General features: G+C 46.4%; 1 protein-coding gene across 4 annotated transcripts; it reads right to left on the reverse strand.

Moving 5' to 3' along the window:
* Positions 1 to 15: 15 nt before the first annotated feature.
* On the reverse strand, positions 16 to 25,967 carry LOC118774756 (meiosis regulator and mRNA stability factor 1). 4 transcript variants are annotated; one of them, XM_036524251.1, is made up of 27 exons: positions 25,888 to 25,967; positions 24,787 to 24,991; positions 22,367 to 23,134; positions 21,896 to 22,058; positions 21,539 to 21,753; positions 21,196 to 21,313; positions 20,919 to 21,091; positions 19,843 to 20,280; positions 19,184 to 19,332; positions 18,741 to 18,902; positions 11,516 to 11,702; positions 11,009 to 11,187; positions 10,808 to 10,888; positions 10,374 to 10,610; positions 10,148 to 10,267; positions 9,836 to 10,017; positions 9,482 to 9,702; positions 8,899 to 9,041; positions 8,518 to 8,651; positions 8,202 to 8,404; positions 7,541 to 7,768; positions 6,539 to 6,772; positions 4,507 to 4,725; positions 4,278 to 4,338; positions 4,052 to 4,147; positions 3,635 to 3,805; positions 16 to 3,528 (listed from the first exon to the last, which is right to left on the reverse strand). In XM_036524251.1, exons 2-27 carry the CDS (start codon positions 24,934 to 24,936, stop codon positions 3,275 to 3,277), a joined length of 5,286 nt encoding a protein of 1,761 aa, XP_036380144.1. In that variant the 5' UTR covers positions 24,937 to 24,991; positions 25,888 to 25,967; the 3' UTR covers positions 16 to 3,274. The 4 variants fall into 4 exon arrangements, with proteins under 4 accessions (XP_036380144.1, XP_036380127.1, XP_036380135.1 ...); XM_036524234.1 differs by having other exon boundaries at positions 4,254 to 4,338; XM_036524242.1 differs by lacking the exon at positions 25,888 to 25,967 and adding an exon at positions 25,705 to 25,876 and having other exon boundaries at positions 4,254 to 4,338.
* Positions 25,968 to 26,044: the final 77 nt, after the last annotated feature.

Raw genomic sequence — 26,044 nt, forward strand, 5'->3', positions numbered from 1 at the left:
ACAGTCAAGTCAAATAACAAGACAGTCAAGGTTATGCTCATTGTGAGATTTATTAACATAAATCATTTGGTCCCTTCACAAAATGAAACTCCTACAGCAACTTCTCATCTATGGGGAAGGAGGAGGGAAGAAAAGAAATGTACACCAACTTCAACTTCATGTGCAGGGCAGCTACAAGTTCATCTACAGGAAAAACAGTAACAGTAGTTTGGAAGGGCTTCCAGATGAGTACAACAGGGCTCTGCTGACAACAGCAGTACCGAACAAAAGTGCAAACCAAAGCGCCAACATGCGTGCTCAACTGTGGGGCACTGAGGGATCCCTGACCCCACAGCGGAGAAGCAGGTACATACAAACCAACATCTAAACACAGTAATTCTGGGGGGAAAAAACAGCAGGCCTTCCGGGTCTCAAACACAGATGTTTCACTATTCATTCAAGAAACCACAACACAGGATTTTACTAAATGAATCAACCTAAATTATGCAAATGTGCATACACACAGTACCTCGAGCTTTCCTCCGATGGAAGCACACATTGTAAAATCATTTATTTTGAGTAAGCTGAAACTGCACTTTGAGGGCTTGATAATTCATGTGTCCAAGTACACAGCTTTTACCTTGTCGAAAATGTACTGAGTAGTCAGCTAAATGTTTAGATGCATCATTTTTGGCAACTTGTGTTTTTTTATTTACTTATTTTTTGTCTCTGCTCTATAATGACTGTCACACTCAGAAAAATTAAGGTACAGGGTTTCTTGACACTAATTAAAAGCTGGTCTTAAAATTTTTTAAATAATTAACTAAATATCTGAAGATCTCTATACTCTCATCTGGTTTAATTTGCCATCCAATACCCCAGATGACAGGAATCACTTGGAATCCAAACAAATTTCAGGGAGATTTCTTCCCCCAACTCATAACATTCAGTCATCATCTAACATCTAGCCTTGGAACACTTCAAGAAATCTTGAGTCACAAACTGAAGTATGATACACCTACCAGGACACAATCACACATAAATCTGAAATGAAGGGGAAAAAAGGAAAAGAAATGGAACAGGACACAACCCTTTCCATGAAGAGAAGGGGCCTCATGGGCTTTTGCCCATTTCTGATTTAAGCTGCATTCCCAGCATTCAAATAGTTAAGAGAAGGATGTCAATCTTCTTTTAGACTCCACCACACTTTTCCTCATCACTTACAGCCCATTTCTCCAGTCCTGCATATCATCAGGAGCACTAGGCAACTGCTTCGCACATTGCAATCAACACTCCAACATGCAGGATACACCTTTGGTTTCACAAAAAAAGACAAGATAACCTCACAAGTAAAATCTACGAACCACACGGGCATGAGACCGAGAATTGTGCCAGTCACTCTTGCGTGTGCCGTGGCTGATACAAGCCATTGTAAAAGCCAGGCTCTGTTCAGAGAACCTCTGAAGGCCTCTGTCTGTCCCTCTGCTCCCTGGGGCCCCTGAGACCCCGGGTGGTGTTCCAATTCAGGCACTTGCTTTCCAGCTCCACTCTGCTCAAACCACAGTGCTAAAAACACCTACCATTTTATTGTCAGAAATAAAATGAGCGAGCGCTTAGCTCCTCTACAAATCAAGCATTACTAACACCAACACAAAAAGGTAATTTCTTGCTTTTTTGCTCTGTTAAAAAAGAGACAAACCAACAAGGTTAAAGCAAACAACCTTGACATTTCCACAGGAACCATAAAGGAGATGCATACAATCCCTTGTCGGTGTCAAGTACAGTGGAAATGGCCCTCAAAGCTAATTAAAAAAATGCGGTTTACCAACATCACTCCTACCCTTTGTTTTGATCATGCATAAACTGATTTATGCATTACATGCATATTTCACAACGCCCCAAAGTGTCAACCGCAGTCCCCGTCTACACCTCTCAAAAAACAAAGATAGTACTATGTTTGTGCTCGGCTCATAGCTACTAACGGAGAGCCAGAAGGCGTCCGTTGGGGCTGCCGCAGCGAACGCAGGCTGCTGGGTTCAGACCCCACAGGCTAAAAGGCCTGCCTTTTCCTGAGACACACAGCCGGCCTCATCAAGGCAGGGCTCCGCCTCAGAGCTTGGGCACAACATTCGTGACGCCTCAGCGTTATCCCACATCTCAGAGCGCAATTGACTGCAACAGCCAGCAGTTACAATACCCTGACGCAGGATTCATCAGCAAGCCGTGTCCGTCGAAGACTGCCGTCCAGAGTCAAAATTTAACGTACTCAAAAGGTAACGCCAGCTGGTTTCATGCATCCTGATTTACATAAAAGGCTGCACTGATAAACCAGATGACATAAGATGAAGGCTTAACAAAACACCTTATAATGAATGTTTTTTTTCCCCAATAATTAAATGAATAACAAATCAGAGGAAAAAGATGTTGGACTCTAAAGAATTCTAGAGTAAAAAAATGAATACTGATCAGTGCTCCATTGTAAGCCGAAGGGAAAAAAAGGTTCTAACAGAAGGGGGCACGCCTGTTTTTAAAACAATCTTAATACTTATATTTGTGCTCCGTTTTAAATACCTTATGAATATAATCTTGTTCTGAGTTACCGCTGCTATGACTCAGTCTGCTATTGTATATTCTATTGTCTTGCTGAGCTCTACCAATAGCGGGATAATAGTTATAAATTAGAGATGAGAATATTTTAATATCGGTTTGATGCCATCTAGCATTACTCACCAGGCCCCTAAACAACACAACCAGAACACATCAGTGGTTTCATCTCTGTATGTGTAAGACGTTAAAAAAGCCCATTCTCTATAGCGTTGCTATTTGTAAGTTCATGATTCCCTTCTATGTGCAGCTTCAACTGACTCGACTGTACTACTTCTTTAACTTTTGCCACTGGTTTTTCCAGTTTCCTTCAGCATTTCATTGAACAACAACATGGTTTAAAACAATAGAAAGTTCATTATGGAACCAAATGTGACAATTCATATTGCTTATTCGATGACCCAACAGAAAGCAACTTGAAAACTGAAAATTTGCATCCTTGCATGAAATTCACAATACCAGAGTGCCGAGATGAAGTTGACAGCTTGATGTAAAAAAACAAAAAAAGACAACACAGTGTATGACTACTTAAAGAAAATGCAAAAGATATATATAGCAACACAGTTGGCAAAGCACAGAATAAGTTTGAAGATTAAATTGGATAGAAAAAAGTGGCAACTGAAAGGCCGAATGCTGCCAAAACATTCCCTGCGTCTGTGTGCCTGGGGGGGGCTGGGGGACGGGAAGAGCCTCAGAGGCGAGTGACGGGGGCGAAAGAGAAGTTGGCTGCCAGCTTCACTCTGTTTCGAGACGCCCTCCTGCTGGGGCTGTCGGTGGCCACGGCGGCTTTGAGGGCGGGGGGCTGCGGCTGCTTGCTTCCCACGCTCGGGACCTCCGCAGGTGGCAGCTGGGCAGCCCTGGCTGGGGAAGCGACGGGGTCCTTGAGGCCCTGGATGCCTTCGCAGACGTCAGGAGCGGCAGAGACTGCATCCGGCTTCTCACTCTCTGCATTTAAACAAGAGGCTGGGCGATTCAGCGCTCAGGACTATTCAAAAAACGTTAAAAAAAAAAAAAAACGTCCCAGACTGGGTGTGAAGGGTGGCCTGCTCACCTAAGGGAGTTGCGGGCTGCTCCTCAAAGCGGATCAGGTCGGTCTGCTGTGGCAGGACAGGGTCGGGGTGCAGCTGGGGGGAGGGCAGGCAGGATGGGACCGGCCCACAGAGGAGGTCCACAGGTGAGCCTGAGCTCAGGCACAGGAGCTCTGTCTCTGTCCCACTGCCAGCTGGGAAATAGCCAGTCCAATCAACACAGAATGCTGCACAACCCCAACAAATCAGCCACCTACCTCTTTGAAACTCTAAAGTGCAAAGCACTGCAAAAGTGTAACTAGATTGTATTTGAAGATCTAGTGGATTGGGTTTTTTTTTTTTTTTTTTTTTTTACTGCTAATAAGTAGAAGGTATACATTATAAATAACATGAATGCTTTAGAGTCCTGAGCTCATGCAGACAGTGTGGGAAGTAGTTACCTGGGCTCTGTGCTCTTGGTTCTGTGGCACTACAAGGACTCCCGCTGCCTTCCCTCTCTGGCTGGGGGCTTTCTGTTGTGACTGGGCTTGTCCTTGCTGGAAATGTAACCGTCAAAGACTCACTGACACACTGCCAATTACTACGCCAAACAATTACTCTTAAATGTAACGTGCTCTTAAACATAATGTGAAGCAAAATTACCACTCAATCCTCCCTTGTCACTACCTTTCATGTCGTTCTTCAGAACAATGATCTTCTTGTGTCCGTGACCTTTAATCCAGACTACCTGTTGGCCACAGAATCGGATTACAGGGCGACCTTCTTGTATTTCTCCAGCCTTTTCAGAGAATGGATTTTTACCTCTCATATCGTTTTAAAATGCCAAATGAGGGTCGGGTGAAGGGTACAGAGCGGGCTGAGGGTGGAAGGGGACAGGTGCGCGGCGCAGCCTCACCTGCGGGATGGCCCCCAGCAGCTCGTCGACGGTGCTGTAGCCGTAAGAGCGCGGCTGCAGCCCCCGGCCCGTGTACTTGCTGAAGGCCCCGGAGAACTCGGTCAGGAAGATCTGGTTGTAGTGGTAAGTGAGCAGCAGCGCTCGGACGCTGCGGGCGAACTGGTAGAGCCGGGTCAGCCGCACCTGCTCCTCCCCGCCGCCTCCCTCGCTCTCAGACAGCTGGGAACACAGGCGCATTATTCAGACACGTACAATGACCACGTGCAAGACAGGTCCTCTTAATGGAATGTGGCTAAATTGTCCTTAAAGGCAGAGGAAACGAACTGCGAGCTAATGAATCCAACGACGAATCTGACATCTCCCAAGTCATTTTGAGGAAAAGAGTTGCAGAGCTCCCCCTAATGTCTCCCAGGAGCGATCTGCAGGCAATGATGGTCTCAAGTGCCTCACAAGCACATTTCACAGAGACATCACAGTGCTGCAGGCAGCAGACCTGCCCCCTAAAGCTGCCGGTGCCCGGCAGCAATTCGGCCTTGCAATGGCACTTATTCTTGTAGCGGCCAAAACGTTTGATGAAGAGCCCACTAATCTAAGAGGCTTCAAAAACGGCTGCAATTTACTGAATGGAATAAGTGTTCTAAATATATCCCAAGACTAATTCTGTTATCAAGAGAAACAGACTACATTAAGTTTTTAGACCGCCAGAGAACAATGAAAGGCACAGAAATGCGAGAACCAGGATTCGACAGCCCTATTCTTCTGAAGGCGTTCACTGCAACAGGGTGAAAACAGTTCATGTTTCATTTTTAATACACTTCAAATTCCACAACCAAGAAGGTGGAAGACAAGCAGTGACTGATTTTTTTCGACTGTGCCGTTTCCCAAAGCCCCAAGGCAATTCCTACATCTTTAGACAAAAAGTATTTATTTATTTAAGACAGGGCTGCTATTTGATAAACATGTGATGTGAGATACCCGCCTGTAAACTCTAGATTCAGTGCTACAGCAGTGCTTGCGACAGTTACACCTAGGCTAACGATGAAAATTATGCAAAAGGGGCTGCATTCATATAAGAAAGATTAAGTGGCAGCAGATTTAATGAAACAGCACACATGACTTTAAAATAAGAACTATAACTACAGGCAGCTGACCAAAACACTAATAGCAGTATTATTGTGTTGTCATCATGGCTATTGTTGTCAGATGGGGTCACCATAATCCCCTCCTTAATTGTTGTTTTAAAAAAGTAAGAGGCATGCAGAGCTGTACACAAAAGGGTGAAGTGTGGTGGAGAGACCTGACTCCAAGTGAGACTCTGTACCTCAGCCAATCCTGAGGTTTACTCCTCTTCACCCACAGGTGATGTACGCACATTATAATGACCACTTTGTTTCTATGATATCAGTGTGGAGGAAGTCGTCTCCTCCAGAGCCTCCTTTCCTGATCTCACCCACTAATCAAATCACCTACTGTCTTTCCCGTAATAGTAAACACACTTTAGGGGTACATGATACGTTATTCTACTGGTCTCATGAGAACATTTTTGCCATGAGAACTATTATCTAGTGTTAGCTGTGTCATTACATACATAAGCAACTCATAGGTGCCTCACGAGACTCTAGAGGGAGCCAAAGCAGCAGGATGAGGGGACCCTGGCCTATGAAACCCACTAATAGTGTTGAACTCCTACAGACTGCTGGTTATCGTTGGTAAGTAACACAGTTCAGACTCAAATCTGAGTCTAGGCTGTTGGGCTCAGCCTGCACTTGCATCAAGTGCCTTAACTAAGCCATTCCAGAGCCGACCTCCGCGACAATGACTTTGATCCTTGTGTCATCTTTAACTACTGCACCATGAGACTGCTCATTATTATTAATAGTAGGAATAAATCATCCAATCTTTATGTGAACAATAACACACATTCATTTTTAAGCCACACACATTACTGATAACCTCCTGGGGTTTAAAAAAGAAAGTAAGTTTATACTGCATGTCTGCAATTGGCAGCGAGCCCCAGGTCCTCAGTACACACCTCTACAAGGTACGGCAGACTCTTCAGCAGCTCGCTGAGGGAGACGAAGCCGTACTCGCAGGGGTTGAGCGGGGCGGAGTGGACGGCCTCGTACTGCTGGCTGAGCTCTTCCACGGTCAGCGAGTCCTTCCCATCCGGCAGGGACATAAGCAGGGCCAGCAGCTGAGTCGTCAGCGAGCGCAAGGACTTCCGGTTGATCAGCTGAACCTCACGGCCATCGGGTCCATCCACCACCTACGAAAGCGGTACGTTAAAGGTTTAAGAGGTCAGAGACTGCAGACGTGCTTTGAGGTTTAGCCAAATTGAGAACTGTAGCATATCTTTAATCTTGCAAGAAGATGGTAGTTGGCAACCAACTGATTTATTCATGCCAACCACCTCCAAGAACAATACAGTAAAGGCTGAAACCTGCTGGTTCTTCATAATAAACAGATGAATCTGCCTACTTCCTAGCACTTATAAACCATGGTGCGGTTCCAGTTTGACTACTGCAAGCCTGGACTCCCTGTCAAATCTATCCAACCTCTTTGCCCTCTGCTGCTTAAGCAGACGGCCACCCTCTCCCCATCTCCCTCCACTGACTACCAACTGCAGTCTGTAATGACTTCAAAGCCCTGTTACAGGCACTGCATGTCTTCGGGATACTGTAACCATTCACTTTCAGCCTCTCACTGCTCCTCCAGTGCTTGATGTCTGTTTGCGCCTGCCCAGTGGGGTTTCAGTACCTACCACGGTAGGTCCAATTAGTAGTGTCAGTCTCCACCTTCATCCCTCTGAACACTTATCGCCACCACACCTACACTGACACTATATCTGGAAACTAAACCATTCAGATTCTCCTCCTGTCTCCTAAAGATATATTGGCAGCCATGATCTTTGCTACTGTCTGTACTTGCACTGCGTTTTATGCTGCTGGTTGTACTTGTTAAGGGGAGCCTTCCCTTAGGCATTTGGTCAGCAGCGGCTCATTAAATGGAGCAGCGGTCACGCTCCAGATCATACCTTGACAACGTGGCAAAGCTTCTGCAGCAGCGCCGGCACGGAGCTGACATCAAAGTCCTGCAGCCTCAGGCCGTAGCCGAAGGTCTTGCTGTACTCAGTCAGCAGCTCGCTCATGGGCAGGCTGTTGTCCTTCTGGGAGCGCAGCAGCTTCACAAACTGCGCAGCCAGAGCTTTCAGCTTCTCCATCTCTGTCAGGGTCAGGATCTTCTCCTCCCCGCACTCCAGCACCTGGCACAGGGTCACATTGAATTCAGACAGTGAACACCACTTTCAGACTTTTTTTTTTAGAGCAGACTACACAGCCAGAAACATGCGAATACACAGGCTCTCTGAAATACTGCACAAGCAGGCAAACCTGATTTTGAAGCCCTGGAAATGTGTCTGGTCTTTGTTCCGCCACAGTCCTTTATTATTAATTGCATCACATATCCAGCTAAATAAATGGAGGTGGCCATGTGCTCAGCGGTACTCAGCAATTCAAAAATCTGAGTGCATCAGGAACATGGTCACCTCTTTTATTTTAATGTCACAACTGATCCGATTGTGCGATTAAGAGCTCAGACAGAATAAATGTAGAACCATCTCTGGCACTCGATGACCAGGGCTGCCTCCTCCTAGCATGGAAGGAACGGGCTTAGAAGGAGAGAGCGGTTTCACCCACCTGCAGCACTTCAGGAATGGCTTCAAAGAGCTCCATCAGCTTGGTGAAGCCATAGTAGGTTAGCTTGCACTGCCGGCCGAAGTGGTGGTGATATGACGGGATGAACTTGCTGAAGGACATGCGGCAGTGGGGCTGGTGGCGCAGGAGGTCCACCACCTCCTTGGCAAACTGCTTGGTTCTCTCCATCTCCTCAGGAGTTCTCTCTGTGTGCGAAGTAATCGGGATGTGACAGTGAGGATGGGGGTTGACAATAAAAGGAGACACACCCTCAGAGAGAGATCTTGGATCCTCTTTAAAAAGACCCATTTGTGCTGACCTCTTTTGGGAATGGAGATGAGCGTGTCGGTGTTTTGCTGTGTAATGGTGATAGTAGTGTCCGGAATCTCGGCCAGCAGGTCCATCAGGTCACACATCCCGTACTCAATAACTCTCCAGTCCCTGGAGAAGCACCTGACAACATACATACACCCAGTGAGTATCGGTATCCCACATAATCAATGACACAGCCTCCCTTCCCTCTAAAAGAGATGTACACTGCAACTACTGGACTGGAAGGAGTGAAACCCAAACAGGAAATGATAAAACACCTTCCTGTACATTAGTGAATTTACTGTCTCTCATTCACATAACTTTCCATGCTGTTACACTGAAGAGGTCAGCAATTATTTGGCTTCCCCGACCGCACTGAGATACTAACCAGTGGTAGGCCTGCATAAAGTCCTGGATGACCACCTGCTTGCTGACTTGGAACTTAAGCAGTTTGAGCAGGTCTTGTGTGAAGCGCTTCACCTGGGCACGGTGAGTGAGGGTCAGCAATCGCTTAGAGCCCATTCCCAGGATCTGGAACCAATCACATGATCATTTTCACATATCATGCTGTACTTATAGCAATTAAACTGTACTGTGCAATACACTGTTGTGCGCCTTTCATTTTACAGAGTTAATTTACATTACATTATTGTCATTTAGCAGATGATCTTATCTAGCGCGACTTACATAGGTTACTCATTTATACAGCTGGATATTTACTGAGGCAGTTCTGGGTTGAGTGCCTTGTCCAAGAGAACAGCAACATGTCCCAGTGGGGAACTGAACTTGCAACCTTTTGGTTACGAGCCCTGCTCCTTACCACCATGCTACACTGCTGCTCCTAATGTTAAAATTTATGTTGACATTAGGACAAACACACACCAGCAATTTAAATTTCAACTACACGTATACGACACACTTTTTTTTTTTTTTTTTTTTTGCATCTGTACCACATGAAGAATGGACCAGACCTGCAGGACGTGAGGCACGGCCTCCAGCAGCTCCAGCAGCTTGGAGTAGCCGTAGTCCGAGACGCGGCACTGCTTGGCAAAGTGGTGGTGGTAGGAGGGGATGAACTTGTTGATGGGCATGATGCAGCAGGGCTGGCTCTTCATCAGGTCGATGATCTCTCTGCTGAACTGGATGAGCTGCGGGTTCCCCACAGGGCTCTTGCAGCGCTGCACCCAGGGGTCTGCGGGAAGCAAGCGGCGCACACAGCTCTCAGCATTCAGCAGCACCCTGCAGCTGCTACACACACCGCTCGGCACTCTCTCTAAATCCTCTCTGCCTTCGTGCGGAGCACGTTCACATTCTCGGGATGTTACCTGCATTCGGTGGCGGGGGCTTGTTGTGGATCCACTTGATGACTTTGAAGCCGTTCTGTGCCGTGACAATGTTGATGCCTGGGATGCAGGTAATTAGGTGCTCCAGAGGGACAGCCCCCTCCACCTCGCCCTCCTCTCCCAGCTTCAGTGGACTGAACTCGGCTGCATAGCACTCTGGGAAACTGAAGGAGTGGTTAAAAAAATCGATCTATTTTACTGGCAGATACTATAAAGTTCAAAGTGCATTTTTAATTTGAGGAAGTGGCAAAGAAGCACATGGTTGGGAGACTACAAGGCCAGCAGGGGGCTCACCTGAGCAGGGGCACTGTGCCTTCGTGAGTCTGCAGCAGACTGTGCACCTGGGCAGCAAACGCCTTGAGGGACAGCACCACAAACGGGATCTTGTAGGAATCTGGGTCAAAGTCTGACTCACTGACAACACAAACAGAATGAAATAAATATAGCGCCCATCTCCACAGATACAGAACTGAGTGAGGAGAGATGCACGATCTAGGCATGGAGTCTGAGCCACGCGTACCTGAAGGTGTTCTGGGTGTAGTGGTGCTTGCACACAGGTTCGTGGTACTCCAGCTCCTCGAACACCACGGGGCTGCAGCTGGCTGAGGAGCCGTCGTGCGATTGGGAAGACCCCAGGGGGCTCTGGCGTGCCTGACTGCTGGGCAGGAGGCACACCAATCGGCTGCTGCCCTGGTCCCGCACTGCCACCACCTCGGTCAGCTTGTACAGGTCGCTCACTGCCAGCTTGTGACCGAACCTGCAGGGGAGAGAAGTCAAGCGGGGCAAACATGGTAAAAAACAGTGAAATGTAAATAACACAAATATGATTATATGAAACAGTAGAGCATAAGAAAACAGATTCTTACAGGCATATTATCACTATAGGTCTAAAACAGATTTTACAGAAACAAACCATGCTGTGGACAGTGAATGAAACCAGGGCAACAAGCTTACTTTTTCTCATATATTTCAGTGAACTTAAACAGGGGCAGGCAGCAGGCTGGTGCGTCCTGAAGAATGCTTATAATTTCTGAGCTGTAACACAAGCGAAAAAAAAAAGGAAGACATTTTAGAACAGCGAGGCAAAACATACACTGCAAACTCAGCATACAACATGACTGCCAGAAATCATAAAAGAGAAGAGAATGACCATACCTTAGGTGTGTTAGAGTCTTGTTGTTAGCACCTGTGATGAGGGAAACGTGGATACGCTTCCCCCCGATCTTGTAACGGTGCAACCTGCTGACCGCGCTAATGGCCTGCTGTAGGGAGCACATCTGCACAGTGGCCCTCAGCTGGTAGTCTGTGTGGGGGCTAAGCTCCACACTCCTCACCTGCAAACAAAGCCACAGCCCTCAGACAAGACACTAACCATACCCAAACATATCAGTGCTATGCCGGAATGGTGCACCCTTAGAAGTAGGTGGAACATTCATGAAAGGTCACGCGTCCTACATGTCAACAATTAGGGTTTAACTGTGTCACGTCTTCATCAGTGATAGTATCAATACGGAGGGAAAAAAATACATGCCACAGAACATTTAATCTTTAGCCTGAACATGTTACACATACAGATCCTGACACTGATATGATGGGTATGCGCTCAGCATCACGGCTGCATTAGAGGGTGCTGACTGGCAGGGTACAGCTGCAGGCGCTTACCCGTCCGTGCTTAGAGAAGGCGTCTTGCAGGATCTGCTGCAGCTCCTTTCGGGACATCCTGTAGTCCAGGTTGGCCACTTGGATGTCTGCCCCGTTGGAGAAGGGCTCTGAGGGGGCGTCTGGGCAGGGGCTGCGGGTGGGGGGCATCAGGGGGGAGGAGCGGTTGGACAGGCAGGGGGATCCGCTCCTGGACCAGGGAACAACAGCGCAGGTCGTGAAGCCAAGGAAGAGAACAGAGGGGGTGCAGAGAAAGGAGACAGACTGGAAGGCTGTGACTGTGAGAGCCGAGTGCCTTCTGTGTGATCATTTTGTACTCTTTGTTTCTACCTGCATGTATAAAACTTATACACAAAGACGTTACTCTTCACAAAGCCCTCTGTGGACTCTCCTGAAATGTTAAGGATGTTTCCTGAGCGGAGCAGATTATCTGCTTCACGGCCTTGACTGGTTTCTGTCCTGTGTGGGTCTAAGGAAGCACACAGGCCATGCCCAGTCAGCAATTGATATGGTTTCACCTGGTTCAAGTTTTAAAGAATGTATTTTAGGGAGTTTTTCCACTTTTAATTAACTGCTAACCACTGATTATTTCAAAACACAATTATAACATTTAATATTTAACATAATTATAACATTTTTGCCTGTATACTTCCTAGAAAATGATGTATGCACCTATTTGAGAGTTGCACACCTTATCACCGCATAAAAATTGTGATGTACACTACTGAAAGCTGGAATTGCTCTGACTTTGAATGCGAGTTGTTGGATGACTTTTCCCCTGAGAGCTTTCAGAATAAACACGGAATTGTCTCACTGCACTCTGACTCTGTTGTGTAATCTCACCTTCTAGAAAGAAACTTCAGTGATAAAACATATATTGCACAGTATAAATCCAAATGAAGTTTTTTTTTTTTTTTTTTTTTAACCATGCCACGTTTCACTCAAGCAAGGCAGTTAATACAGTCTGGATAAATTAACCTACTAATTTCAAGGGTCAGTAAATTTGGGGTTTGGTCGACTCTTCCAATTCACTACATTACATTACTACCATTCAGCAGATGCTCTTATCCAGAGTGACTTACATAGGTTACAATTTTCACATATCCATTTATACAGCTGGGTATTTACTGAGGCAATTCTGGGTTAAGTACCTTGCCCAAGGGAACATCAGCAGTGTCTCAGTGGGGAATTGTTGGCTCTTGGTGAATTGATGTTCTCGCAAGCTAACTAATAAACTGTTACACAAAGAACTTCAGTCTGGAGCGTGGTCGAAGATGAGGTAGAAACAGGTTTTATTGATGGTCTTCAGTACAGCAAGACTTCATACATGAAGGTCGGCTTCAGGTACTACACGCACTAAGTCTCACTTAGAGTCTTAAGCCTTGCACACTCGTCCTCACGCTCAGTCTGTCTCTAGTGCGGCTAGGTAATTCTCGCACCCACACCTAGATATATGTACACGACTCTGGTCCGTGCCACGTTGTTGTTGCGTTGCTTCTGTACTAAACAAAGAACAAAGAACATCTTATACCATCCCTGAGCTGTCCAGAGTGGTTAATTATAACTGTCCTTGCATCGCCTAGAGTCTGGCGCCTAATTGGAAAAACATTGCTTCTGAAGGTATCTCTAGATTGATAAGGAGTACACTCTGACCCAACTCCTCTTTGTCACAGACACTGACAAGGGAGGCAGAGTGGGAGAAAGTTCAGCCGGGTAGAGAACCCCTATATCACCTAAGAACAAAACCTTTATTATAAAAGAAGCTTCTAGGAACTGAGGTACCTTGGTTGTGCTGATCATCCCAAATGGTTAAACATGTCATGACTAACCTAATACTGAACTACAGCTACATGAGTGATTTCTACAGCTATATGAGTGCTCGAAATCATAGGCCTCACCGTTGGGACGGCCTTGTGCCACGTACACACTTTCAGTGTGCCTTGTGTGCATGATTAGTTCAACATAGCAGCATCTCTTGGAAAGTAGGCCACAGGTCACAACTCCGTGAGCGGCCTAAAAACTACACAGTCACATTATACACTGTGCATACTAATTCTACCAAACTAATCAGTCTACCAATATAATGAGCACTAAATAATCACCACTATTCTTCAGTCCCCCGTCTGATCATTCCCAAACTCATCAATGATCACAAAAAAGGAAAGTGATTATATGTGATAGATAAAGTGATTATATATATATATATAAGCGAAGCGAATCTTATACTCTCAAGAGCATAGGCATCTTGCGTTTCTAGCATTAATAAAAGGAAAGGAAAGCTAATAGAAAAACGAAGTCTCAGTCAAGTTCAACGTCGTTGTCATCTGGGCCACACGTGCAGGTGTCATAGCTCTGCTGACCAAGCAGGTTACACCCTTAAAAAACAAACATATGCCCAAAATCAAAACAATAAAAGGTGTCACAATCTGAATGATCTGGGGTAACAATTCTCCCGCCCAAGATCCTAACCATGTCTCCCAGCTCCACTTCTGAGATGCTTTTAAGTGGGCCACTTGCTCGTAAATGTCTTGTACATATGTGGTGACATTAACAAACGCATCTGGTACATACGTGCAACATTCTTGTTTCAAAACTGCACATGTTCCGCCTTTATCTGCCAGAATAATGTCTAAGGCTATGCGGTTTTGCAACGTCATTTGACGCACTGAATGTAGCTCCTGATTTATCAGTGTCAATGCTCCTGCTGTATCATTAGCAATTTTGTCTAAGGCAAAAGCCATCTGCCTAATCTCATCTAATGCGACAGTAATACCATAAGTTGGAACTAATGAAACAAAGAAACGTTGAGTTGGGGTAGCAACAGTTTCTGTGCTGTGGAACACGTCCCTCTTACCTCTATGCTTGATGTTAACCATACGCATAGCTGGTACTACATATGCCGTATAGCACGATCCTGACCATTCAGCAGGCAAATATGAATAAGCATGCTTCCCACAAACATACATTGTCCCATTTGGAGCGGCTTTGTCTTCAGCTCCTAAATTTGGCATTAAAACGAACAAGGATATTACAGCAAAATGTCCATGCCAATGCATCGCTTCCCATGGTCTTAAAGTAGAAAGACTATAGTTACATGAACTTCGTCCCAAAAACATACCCGTACCATTGTTTTCCCAACATAACATACCCTCAGGCACATAACTCAATTTCACTCGCTCTGGGGGGCTTGATGGAATTGGTCGTGTATAGAAGGTCACGTTTCCCTCAAAGAAGGGGCTTTGTGTGTCATTATATGCTGTAGCATAGTCGGCTAATGTGAATGGAACTGATACGTATGGATATGTGTTAGAAGATGTTGGCAATAACCCACACACCCAACATGAATCTTGTCCCTTTGCCCTAGCATAGCTGTGTGCCATGGCTAGAAATGTGTTATCCCTGTGCGTATCATGATGACTGTCATAATGTGCTTGAACTTTCAAAAACAACACAAACACACAAACACACAGGAAAACGACCAACACATCATAGCCGTAATGACATTTTAAGCGTCCTAACTAACTGTCAATTCCAGTAATTCCACTACTTTCCCCCGTCTGGCCCTCCAGCAGGGTCGTAACACAATGAGAAGTATTAACATGAAACAGCATGAAACATGTCATTTCATGTTTTCTTCGTCTTTAGGTAACCCCTGGAACATACTGCCTCCAGTTCTACCCTCCGACTCTTCCCATAGCGCTGCTGTTGTACTCTCCCTATTCTTTTGGGGGCTCAGCTAATTTACAATGACTTGCATGAATCCATTTCTGCTTCCCCTGCACCTTGACTGCAGCGTCTGTCACCAATAACACCTGATAGGGTCCCTCCCATTTCGCTTCCAATGGTAACCTTTGGGGCTTGTGAACCATGACCCATTGACCAGGTACTAAAGAATGTCCCCCGTCAGGTGGCTGTTTCCACGCCTCCACCACCTGCTGGGCAGCTGTTCGAACTGCTTCAGTCAATTCAGTGCAATAAGAAATCAATTCCAATTCGTCAATTCATTGGCGCACATACGTAAGGTCCGTCGTTCCGTTGTTCAATTGCCGCTGCGAGGGGTTGCATGGAGGGGACTACTCGTGTCCCAGAAACAACTCCAAGAGTTCCCTCTGCTTCTCTTCACTCAGGTTCTTGAATTCCCGAACCAAGTTGTCTTCAGCATCCTTACGTTGTGGACCGTTGCCTTTTCGGTTTCCCGTGCGGCATTCTCTAGCCCAATGTCCGTACTTCCCACACTTCCTGCAGGCTCCTGTCTTGCCCTTCTGATTCTTCTGCTTCTGTGCAGCCACATTGCGGATCTTGCATTCAAGATCTGTTTCCACTCTTCTTGCTGCTGTCACCAGGTCTTCAAATGTTGTGCGGTTATCTTCCCATCCAGGCATTACCCAAATTCTGTCTATCATCTCCCAATGCTGTTTCAACTTCATGAGTCACTCTAGTGATTTCAGCAGTGTTAAGCACTGTACACAGTAACTGAAGGCCATCACTGGGATGCAGGCGATAGATGTGACGCAAACGCTCAATTGTTGTCCAAGTCTCCATCCCTGCCTTGCGTGGATGCTGCAGGCCTTTGGACCACTTATCAATTTCTTCTGGCTTGCATGCTTTGTGAGCGTAGATCATCTGATCCCCGTGCCTTTTCACCACTAGGGGCCTTAAGCGCCTTTCACTGTTGGGCTCAGAATCATCTGCAACAACCGTGCTTTCCTCGTCATCATCACTAGAGGCGCCCATTGCCATTGCTCTGAATGCATATCGTCTTTCAAACTGAACTGCTTCCTCCATTTCCGCATACGGGTAGACACTGTAGGGAGGAGCAGTGGGGCAGGCGTGAGCTCCCCTTTCAACTGTAGCTCCGCCCCTGCAGTAGGGCTCCTGCTCCTTCCCATTTTCTCTCAGTCTGCCTCTGAGCTCCGACAGCTCCTCTTCTAGCCTCTTGCATTTCACATTCTTTTCTCTTATCTCCTCAGCCAACGCCCTGACATTTTCTTTCTCGTGACTCAATTGCCTCTCAGACTCCGAAATTACTTGCTTTTCGTATCTTTTCCGCAATTGACCCAACACCACCAAAGTTAATGGCACTCTTTCTTTTTCAGGCACACGTTGCGACTTTCCCCAAGCTTTCTTAACATCATCAATTGGCCACACACCACCAGATTCAAGCTCAATCCCATACTTTTGCTCAATCTCTTTTTCAACTTGTTCCAATTTAAAAGTGGACCGCAAATACGCCGTACTCATTGCCACCATTGTCTCAAAATCAACATCGGGCGCAGCTCTCCCACCCTTCTCAGTAGTAGGAATCTGCTCCGTTTTGTCAGCACCAGGTTCAGAGTTTCCCTGAGCACCCGCCATTATCATTAATCTCAGGCTGTTGTCACACCAGTGCTAGTTCTCTCACTAGGAAAACTCAGATGTCTTTTACACACTACTCTCCTCCTCCCGGAGAGTTTCACTCCGTCGGTTGTTTGAATAGAGCTCTTTATCCAAACACCGTAAACCACAAGATATATACACACACACTCACTCGCTCACTGTCGACAGTACAAAAACACATAAAACAAATAAAACACATCAACGTCTAGACAGCTCTTCCGTTCCCTGACGGGCTTCTACAGATCTATTTCAAACTGTAGGAATATCGCGATCTTCCGTGACAAGGCACGTGCATCCACGAATTCAAGCGTACACATACAAATGCCAATTTTCCACCAGTGTACCCTTACTCGTAGGATATCCGCTATAGCGCTCTCCCAAAGGAGCTATGCATTTAACCGGTCACTACAGACTCTTTTTCTCTGCAGTCAAGGTGCACCACACACTTTGCAGTTTGCAAATTTTCTTTCACCCTCGTGTACACATCAAACATACAATGATTACAGCTCTCTCATTGTAGGCACGTATCTTCACAGTTCTTTGTCTAACTGTTAGCCTTTACTTATAGTGTTACATGTACTCTGTAATGTCTCGGTTCTTTCTGGAACCCAGCAAGGTAAGGAAAGGGGCTCACCAATTGTTAGAGAAGATCAACAGATGTTGAAAGCGCGCAAGTGTCTTCTCTTCACTTTCTGGCAGGATCTCTCCTTTTCCTCGTGGATCCGAGTCACGGCACCAAGTTGTTGGCTCTTGGTGAATTGATGTTCTCGCAAGCTAACTAATAAACTGTTACACAAAGAACTTCAGTCTGGAGCGTGGTCGAAGATGAGGTAGAAACAGGTTTTATTGATGGTCTTCAGTACAGCAAGACTTCATACATGAAGGTCGGCTTCAGGTACTACACGCACTAAGTCTCACTTAGAGTCTTAAGCCTTGCACACTCGTCCTCACGCTCAGTCTGTCTCTAGTGCGGCTAGGTAATTCTCGCACCCACACCTAGATATATGTACACGACTCTGGTCCGTGCCACGTTGTTGTTGCGTTGCTTCTGTACTAAACAAAGAACAAAGAACATCTTATACCATCCCTGAGCTGTCCAGAGTGGTTAATTATAACTGTCCTTGCATCGCCTAGAGTCTGGCGCCTAATTGGAAAAACATTGCTTCTGAAGGTATCTCTAGATTGATAAGGAGTACACTCTGACCCAACTCCTCTTTGTCACAGACACTGACAAGGGAGGCAGAGTGGGAGAAAGTTCAGCCGGGTAGAGAACCCCTATATCACCTAAGAACAAAACCTTTATTATAAAAGAAGCTTCTAGGAACTGAGGTACCTTGGTTGTGCTGATCATCCCAAATGGTTAAACATGTCATGACTAACCTAATACTGAACTACAGCTACATGAGTGATTTCTACAGCTATATGAGTGCTCGAAATCATAGGCCTCACCGTTGGGACGGCCTTGTGCCACGTACACACTTTCAGTGTGCCTTGTGTGCATGATTAGTTCAACATAGCAGCATCTCTTGGAAAGTAGGCCACAGGTCACAACTCCGTGAGCGGCCTAAAAACTACACAGTCACATTATACACTGTGCATACTAATTCTACCAAACTAATCAGTCTACCAATATAATGAGCACTAAATAATCACCACTATTCTTCAGAATCGAACCAGCAACCTTTCAGTTATGAGCCCTGCTGCTTACAAATATGATACACTGCCACCCCAATTCACTGGAAAGAACACTCTTTGGAGACCTCTCACACCGTTAGGCTGTGAAGGGAGCACAAGTAGTCCACAGATATACGCATGCAGTCGGACCGCAACGGAGGGCGACTTGCGCACTCACCGGGAGGACCATGAGCCCTGGGAGAGGACGAGGGGGCTGAAGGTTCTCTGCAGGCTGATCTTGCTGAAGGCAGAGGGTGTGCTGACCTGGAACTCCCCCACGCTCCTGTCTGTCCTATCCACAGGGGAGTCAGACATGCTGCGGGGCGTTGAGCAGTCCCTCCTGCAAGAGACAAAGGCAGACACTGCAGCCAGGCACATCTACTCTCACATCTCATTACCACCTCAGGTCAATGACACACATCAGGGGTCACTGTGAAATAAGGCATGCAAAGAGCGTATAATGTTTAAAATCACAACAGCCTACATTATTTAGGCTTTTTCAGCTGCGCTTTCTTAAAAAAAATAAATAAATAAAGGAATCCTACAGTCCGGTTTTGCAAAGATAACCTGATGCAGCATAGAGGGACATGGTGTACAGGTGGGCCACGCTCTCCAGCGTACCTCCTGTCACGGTACACGGACTCAGCAGCAGCCCCGAGTTTGGAGGAGGGCTGGTGTGCGCTTTCGCTGTTGCTGTGCGGGGACGAGGTGTCACCGCGGTTCTTCTTTTCCGGATGGAAGCTGGTCTTCGGTTCCAGGCTGCACAACTCCTAGGCAAAAAGCACATTGCTGGACAATAAATTTCACATTTTTTCTTGGTCCATTTACTGAGACTTACAGCTGCACTGGATGAAACTGCACAGATCAGAGGAAAAAGGAACACAGTTAAGTTTAGGGGAGCACGTATAGTCTGAGAACAATAATTCAGAAGCACCGAATGTAATTGCAGCAAAATATAACATTCTCAGACGCTTTCATTTAGCACGCCTGGGGGAGTATATTATGGGAGTATCTCCACATCGGGATCTGTTAAAAAAATGCTGCTTACAATTGGGTGCCTTGTTTTATAATTCTCCAGTTCCCCACTTATACAAAAAAGAACAGCAACAAAAACAACAACAACAACAACAACAACAAATAACGATACAAATGCAACAGCAGACAAGCACAAAGCAGGAGCCAGTCCTCGCACTACTCAGGGACTAGCGTAAAAGCAGGATGGGATGGGATGAGTCATGGCTATGGTGGGGGGGTGGGGCCGGAGCTGGCAGGCTGCTGACCTGTAGGCTCTTCACCGCAGGGCCGTTGACGGCACAGCCGCCCTTCCTGGGGCTGAAGGCGTGCTCGGCGGCGGCGGCGGCGTCACGGCCGCCCTGGCAGAGCCGGACCGTGCGCCCCGAGCGCCGGGGAGAGCGGGGCTTCTCCACGGGGAGGAAGGAGGAGGGCGCCGGCAGCTTGGCCGCGTCGCCCGCCGGCCCCTCTTTGGGCCGCGGGCAGAACGACACGCTGATTCGGTTGCCAAAGACGTCCTCGTTCTCCATGCGCTTGCGGGCCCGCTCGGCGGCGTCCTGGCTGCCGAAGCGCAGCACGGCGCAGCCAGTGGACATGCTCAGCACCTTCCCCCCGCAGTTATCCGACAGGCGCCGCAGCCTGTTGCTCACGCTCTTCCCATCCCGGTTGGTGGGGAGGTTGTAGACATATAGCAGGTTCAAACAAGGCTGGTAAAAGCAAACAGAAATGTGCTGCCTTTTTCTTTTTTTTCCTTTGTTTCTTTTTTTTTTGAGGACGCATGGATTGATGGTTGAGTCTACTTCAAAGCACAGACACTGCCTGCTTATGTACACTGTACTGTAGATATTGGTTGTTGAGATTACATATGGGCAGTAGTTGTCCTTTCCTGATTTCCTGCCAGGGGCGCTGCAGAAAGATCCCTGTGTCGTGTATAGCTAGCTGGCTGACTGAGGAGCATCACTGTGTGATGTACTGTACCAGTTAGCCTTCCTGCTTGATTTTGTTTTTTTGTAATTGTGATAAGCTTGTGTCATGAACACCGGAAGTAAATGTCTTAGTCAAGCAGAAGCTCAAGCAGGAGTGGAACAAGTTCCACCAAAAAAGAAGCTTCCCTCATGGTAAATGTGGTTGATATAAACTGAAAATACCTTGGACAACTCAAAATGTGAATAAGCATGTTCTCATGAACGGCAGCCCATATTTTAAAGCAGAATTTTTTTTTTTTTTTTTAAAGAGTGACGGTTCCAAGTTATTTTCAGCTGCCTCAGCAGAGGGTGCAGCACTTTCCCTGCAATGCTTTAAAACCCGCCCTTTCAATTCAAGGACGGGGAGTTTAGGGGCCTACCTGCTGTTTCACAGGCATTCTGGGAGGTAGATCGGAGACAAAATCCTCGAAGGCAACGTGCTGGTGAGCGTGCTGCAGCAGGGCCTCGGACGCCTGGTTCTTGTGCACCAGGATAACCTGGAAGCCGTGCCTGTGACGGAGGTCACTCAGCTCGCTCGCAAAGTTCACATCAGCTGCAAACAACAACAGCGGCACGTTTGAACATCAGGGCAACGTTGTTCATTGCTTTTTCAGATTCGCCGGAGCACGGAAGGGCTCGCTACACTGAGGGACTCACAGGAAACGAGAACGACGGTGGCGGGGGCCGTGTGCGTCTCGGCGAAGCGTCGCAGGCTCTGCCTCAGCTTGTCATCCGCAGCGTTCTTGGCGGTAGCATTGATGTGGGCCACCGTCACCTGCACATATGGCATACCGACATCTCAAAAGTAGCATTTCACAAAAGACACATCCTGTCTTCTAGAGTTCACTGGTATTGCTCAGAACTAACTGAAACACGTCATCAAAGACACGCTCAAACAAGCGCAACAGTTCAACAGCAATGACAGCCATGTGACAACCTGCGCTGCTCAGCTCAACGTCGACAAATGCACCCTGAAACAGCCTCTTCCCTCGTTCAGTACCTGGCAGTTGTTGAGCTCCTGGATGACCTCTTTGTTCTCCTTGCTGATGTCACAGACGCAGATGAACTCTGCCTCCCGGTGACCCTGGAAGAAACGGCTGCGGATTCTCTGCACGACAGCAACAGCGGACCGACCACTAGGCACAGAGCAGTTTTCAATGTCCCAGAACACGCCAACAGGGGGCAGGTTCTCCTGCCCACTGCTCTCGGGGGATCCTGGACCACAGGGGCAGACAAAAAAAAAAAAAACAGTCAACTTTTCTGTTCTTTCCACCTTCTTCCAAACTATGACCAGATGCTAGGGTAGAAATTTAGTTTAACACCACACAACACCCCTGAATAAAGCAGGAAGAATCACCGTGTTTCTGGCTGGGTTTACTCAGGTTGGCTCCCAGCAGCAGCACCCCATCGGCAGATGTTCCAGGGACCCCACAGCCATTGCACATAGGGACAGACTGGGCAGGCAGCTGTGGCATGCTGGGCCACAGTTTTTCCGTGTCTGAGACCAGCTCTCTGCCAGGCTGAGAGACAGAGAGTACGAGGGAGGGATCAAATCATGCCGCTCTTCCTTCAGTTTAAAACTTCATCACTCTAACATACTCTTAAGCCTCCCATATAGGTAGTCAACACTATAAAAGCTGGTTACTTTGTGTTTAAAGATTTCACTATGCTGGAATAACATTATTTCACATATAAGGGCCTCCAAAACGCATAAAAGTAAGGTATAATACCTGAAATGCCCCAACAAGTGCACACATATATAGATGGACAACAGTTTTAGAAAGCAATTAAACAAGTCAGACTGAAATGAAAATTAAAATGTACAAACCTTTCGCAAACATTCTCTGCAGTAGTGCATGCCCTTCAGACAAACTGTGTGTTCAACATTTAGGTGCAAAGGATTGGTGCAAACATGTGACGAGGAGGAGGAGAGGTCACCACGTGTTGGGAAGTACTGGTCCCCTCTGGCTCCAGGGGTGTAATCCACACTGCAGGGGTAATACCCAGAGGAGACTAAGCACCCCCCATGCAGGGAGGCGGGGACAGAGGGAGCAGAGGGGAGGAGTTTGGCCTGACTACAGGTCAGAGGAACTGGAGGGAAAGACTGCAGCGGTCGCAGCGGCCCAGAGCAGCAAGGCAGGTGCTGGTGAGACGCGAGGGGCTGCGAGGTGGCCACCGAGGGCAGCCGGAGGTCGCAGCTCCCCGAGCTGCGAACCTGGGCGAACGGAGGGTGCAGGGCAGGGCCCGCCTGGCACGCGAGCCTGCTGTTCGGGATCTCGAGAGGTTTGGGGAAGTGTAGGGGAACACCACTACCACCGACACCACCACAACCCAGGGCCCTGCTGTGCTGGAGGTCAGCGCCGCGCTGGAGCTGGAGGCTCCCGTCGCAGCGAGTGCACACGCTTACATTGGGGCCGCCCGGCTGCTGCTGCTGCTGCTGCAGGGGTTCTTGCGGCTGCGTCTGGAGGCAAGGAGGGGGGTTGGGGAGGGGAGCGAGGGGAGCGAGGGGAAAGGGTTTGGAGGCTGCATGGTGTGGGGGTGGAGGGGGAACATCCTTCAGGTCTAGCACAGGCTTTCTGCTTTCCATGTAATCTGTCTGGAGGGACAAGAGAAAAGGAAAGTTTTAAAATGCTGTTTTAACTATACTGGGGAAAAATGCATTGTTCTTTGGCAACAGCTACTAAACAGATGCCAGCAGCCTTTCCATCTGTAAGATCTGTACTGCACTCCATGCAACCAAGGATGTTCTTTTTATTAAGAGCCTCACTGTATCAACAACACCACAAAAAGACCTCTATGATGGATCGGCCATGAGATTTTGTAAAAAGTTCTGAAACTAAAAGAGGTATTTTATTTTATTTTTACTCTGCAGACATTTTTGGTAAACATTTTTTGCAGCAGTGTAGCATAGTGGTTAAGGAGCAGGACTCATAACTCAAAGGATGCCGGTTCGATTCCCCACTGGGACACTGCTGATGTACCCTTAGGCAAGGTACTTAACCCACAATTGCCTCAGTAAATATCCAACTGTATAAATGGATAACATTGTAAAGAACAGTAACCTATGTAAGTATGTAATGTAATGTATTACCATCACATTTGTACGAACAACACTCCCAGTACCTTTCTAAACCTGTTACAGCATTGCCACCTTATTACCAATCTTTGTAAAAATGGTAACACTTATCTGAACTGAAGATGATGCAGTTTTATAGTTTTAAATAAGTTAATTCAGTGGACCCAAACATAGAACGTAAAATACTATTAGGTAAAATATTTCATTTGTAGATGTGTTTGAAACTCCTAACTACATGGTTAATTTTCTGTGATTCTTCAATATAAAATGTGGGTTACACTAACTACTTTGTAGTAACAGTAATCATAACAATAAACAGGTATAAAGGAAACTGATGTGTGCATTATGTATAAAATAAATCACAAAACCAATAGCAAGGTTGCATAGCAATGGCAAGGTACTCTTCCATAGCAACAGGATTATTTACATGTTCCCTGTGGTTCCCAAAATTGTCTTTATTTGACACGTGCATACATAAAAAGTATAGAAATGCATAAAAATCTCTTTATTGAATTTGAATGAGTTGGGAGTTACTGGGAGTAACACCTTGAAAAAATTCAAAAGCAACATGCTGGTGAGGTAATATTCTACAGTTCTTTGTTGCTCTCAAAGGTAGTGGTAAAAAGAGCCATTTTTTCTGCATTTCCTAATGCCGTCGAACTACTATTTATATTTCCACTCAATGTCAAACAAATTTGGATAACCTGCCATTAATTTGATTCCACTCTGTATATGCCCCTCTAGCATCTAAAGAATTATCTCTTGCAACTTCCATTTACTTCAATTTTCAAATTCTAATTCCATAAATATGGACATCAAATTTACGGACCCCGGTTTAATTGTCCCTCCACCTCCATTGACGTCACAGGTTCACTGGCATATAACACCATGCCCCCTTATATATTAAAAAAAAAAAAGAAAGAAAAAAAACTATATTGGGACTATACTGGTCTGGGAGTGTTGTTAGCCTAGTCTCACACTGTTGCTCATTTAACTTGAATGGATACACTTATGTTCTGTTGTGCTGGACGTCGCTCTGGATAAGAGCCTCTGCTAAATGCATGTAGTGTAATGTTATGTAATATTAATCAGGAAACCAACAAACCCTGGCGTTTCGTTTATCCTTGTTGATTTCCATATAAATGACGTGAAAGTGGTTAGTCTACCGTTACCTGTTTCTCTGCAAGAGGGGTGGTTTGTTCAAAGGAAGAAAAGCAATCGGAGAGTTTCCACCTGGAGGGGGCTTCATTCTCTGCGTGGTCGAACCATTGGAAGGGTCTAGAACTGCAAAAGGAACTTTCCTTTCCCAAACCTTCCATCATACAATCTTGCGGGGGCCTTCACCATTCTCCCGTCTGTCTTCTCTCTCATGCTTCCCTTGAGAGGAAAAAAACTCTTAGGGCTTAGCCAACATGCTACCGGATACTGCTGCACTGTGGCAAACGTTAGCAATAATGTGTTTGAAAATAATCGCTAGCTACCTATAAGCTACATAGCTAACTAATTGGCTACGTTGACATACTACGATCTGTCAATGGTTAAAATATTCTAGGCTGGCTAATACTATTAGTCCTCATTAACTCACTGTAAGTAACCAGTTCGCAATTAAGCTAACTCTACAATGGTTCCACCACAAGAAAATCAATAGCCTTACACAGTTAGATAAAACTACTCAGCTATCTATCTCGCACGCAAGCTACCTGGCTACGGTCAGCAACAACAATCAGTCACCACCGTTAGCACGCTAACACCGTAAATACAACGCGTTTGCGATAGTCACCTAGCTAGCTAGCACCTGATTGCTTAAATGACCTCACGTAAATGGTTAGCTTGTTAGCTAGCCAGCTAGTCACCTATCATAGCAGTGGCTACATAGCTAATAATTCAGGCTACCGAGCAAAATCAAACATTACACAGACTAGCCAGCTACGCAATCTCCCTCAGTTAGCAAGCTTTCAAGCGTGTCGGCCCACAACTTTAACTGCAAGAAAGCTATCTGGAGGCATTTTGTGATTGCACAGTTCCATCCAAATTCCGACAGGCATCATTCGCTAACTAGCTAAGGTTAAGTAACAAGCGTAGCTAGATACCTTGCGCTTTTTACACCATTCCCTTAAGGGGTATTATCTAGTTAACTTGTTATTAATCTTATCTGCTATAACTTTCTCGTTGTTGTTTGGGCCTCCCGTTCCGTCAGATTAAATATCCAAACTCCCCCCTCTCTAACGGTCATTCCCTTTCCGCAAAACAACATTCATCATTTCATTATTTACCTGCCCCTCTCGCCTTCTATTTCTTCACATCTAGCTAGCCACTTCCCTCCTGAGGCTCTCTTTCTCCTCACTGTCTCCTTGGAAACCAGAGCCGTTTTCTAACCTAGATAAGCCACCAACACTACCGCAACTGTCGCAAAGACTGAATCTATTTTGA

The sequence above is a fragment of the Megalops cyprinoides genome, chromosome 1 (assembly GCF_013368585.1).
Source record: "Megalops cyprinoides isolate fMegCyp1 chromosome 1, fMegCyp1.pri, whole genome shotgun sequence".
Classification (NCBI taxonomy): domain Eukaryota; kingdom Metazoa; phylum Chordata; class Actinopteri; order Elopiformes; family Megalopidae; genus Megalops; species Megalops cyprinoides.

Coding starts and splice junctions, on each gene's coding strand:
- LOC118774756 (XM_036524234.1), bottom strand. CDS start 24,936: ATGATGGAAGGTTTGGGAAAGGAAAGTTCCTTTTGCAGTTCTAGACCC. Junction 10,611..10,807: donor ACTGAAATATATGAGAAAAA/GTAAGCTTGTTG, acceptor TCTCCCCTGCAG/GTTCGGTCACAAGCTGGCAG. Junction 8,652..8,898: donor TTTATGCAGGCCTACCACTG/GTTAGTATCTCA, acceptor GTATGTTGTCAG/GTGCTTCTCCAGGGACTGGA.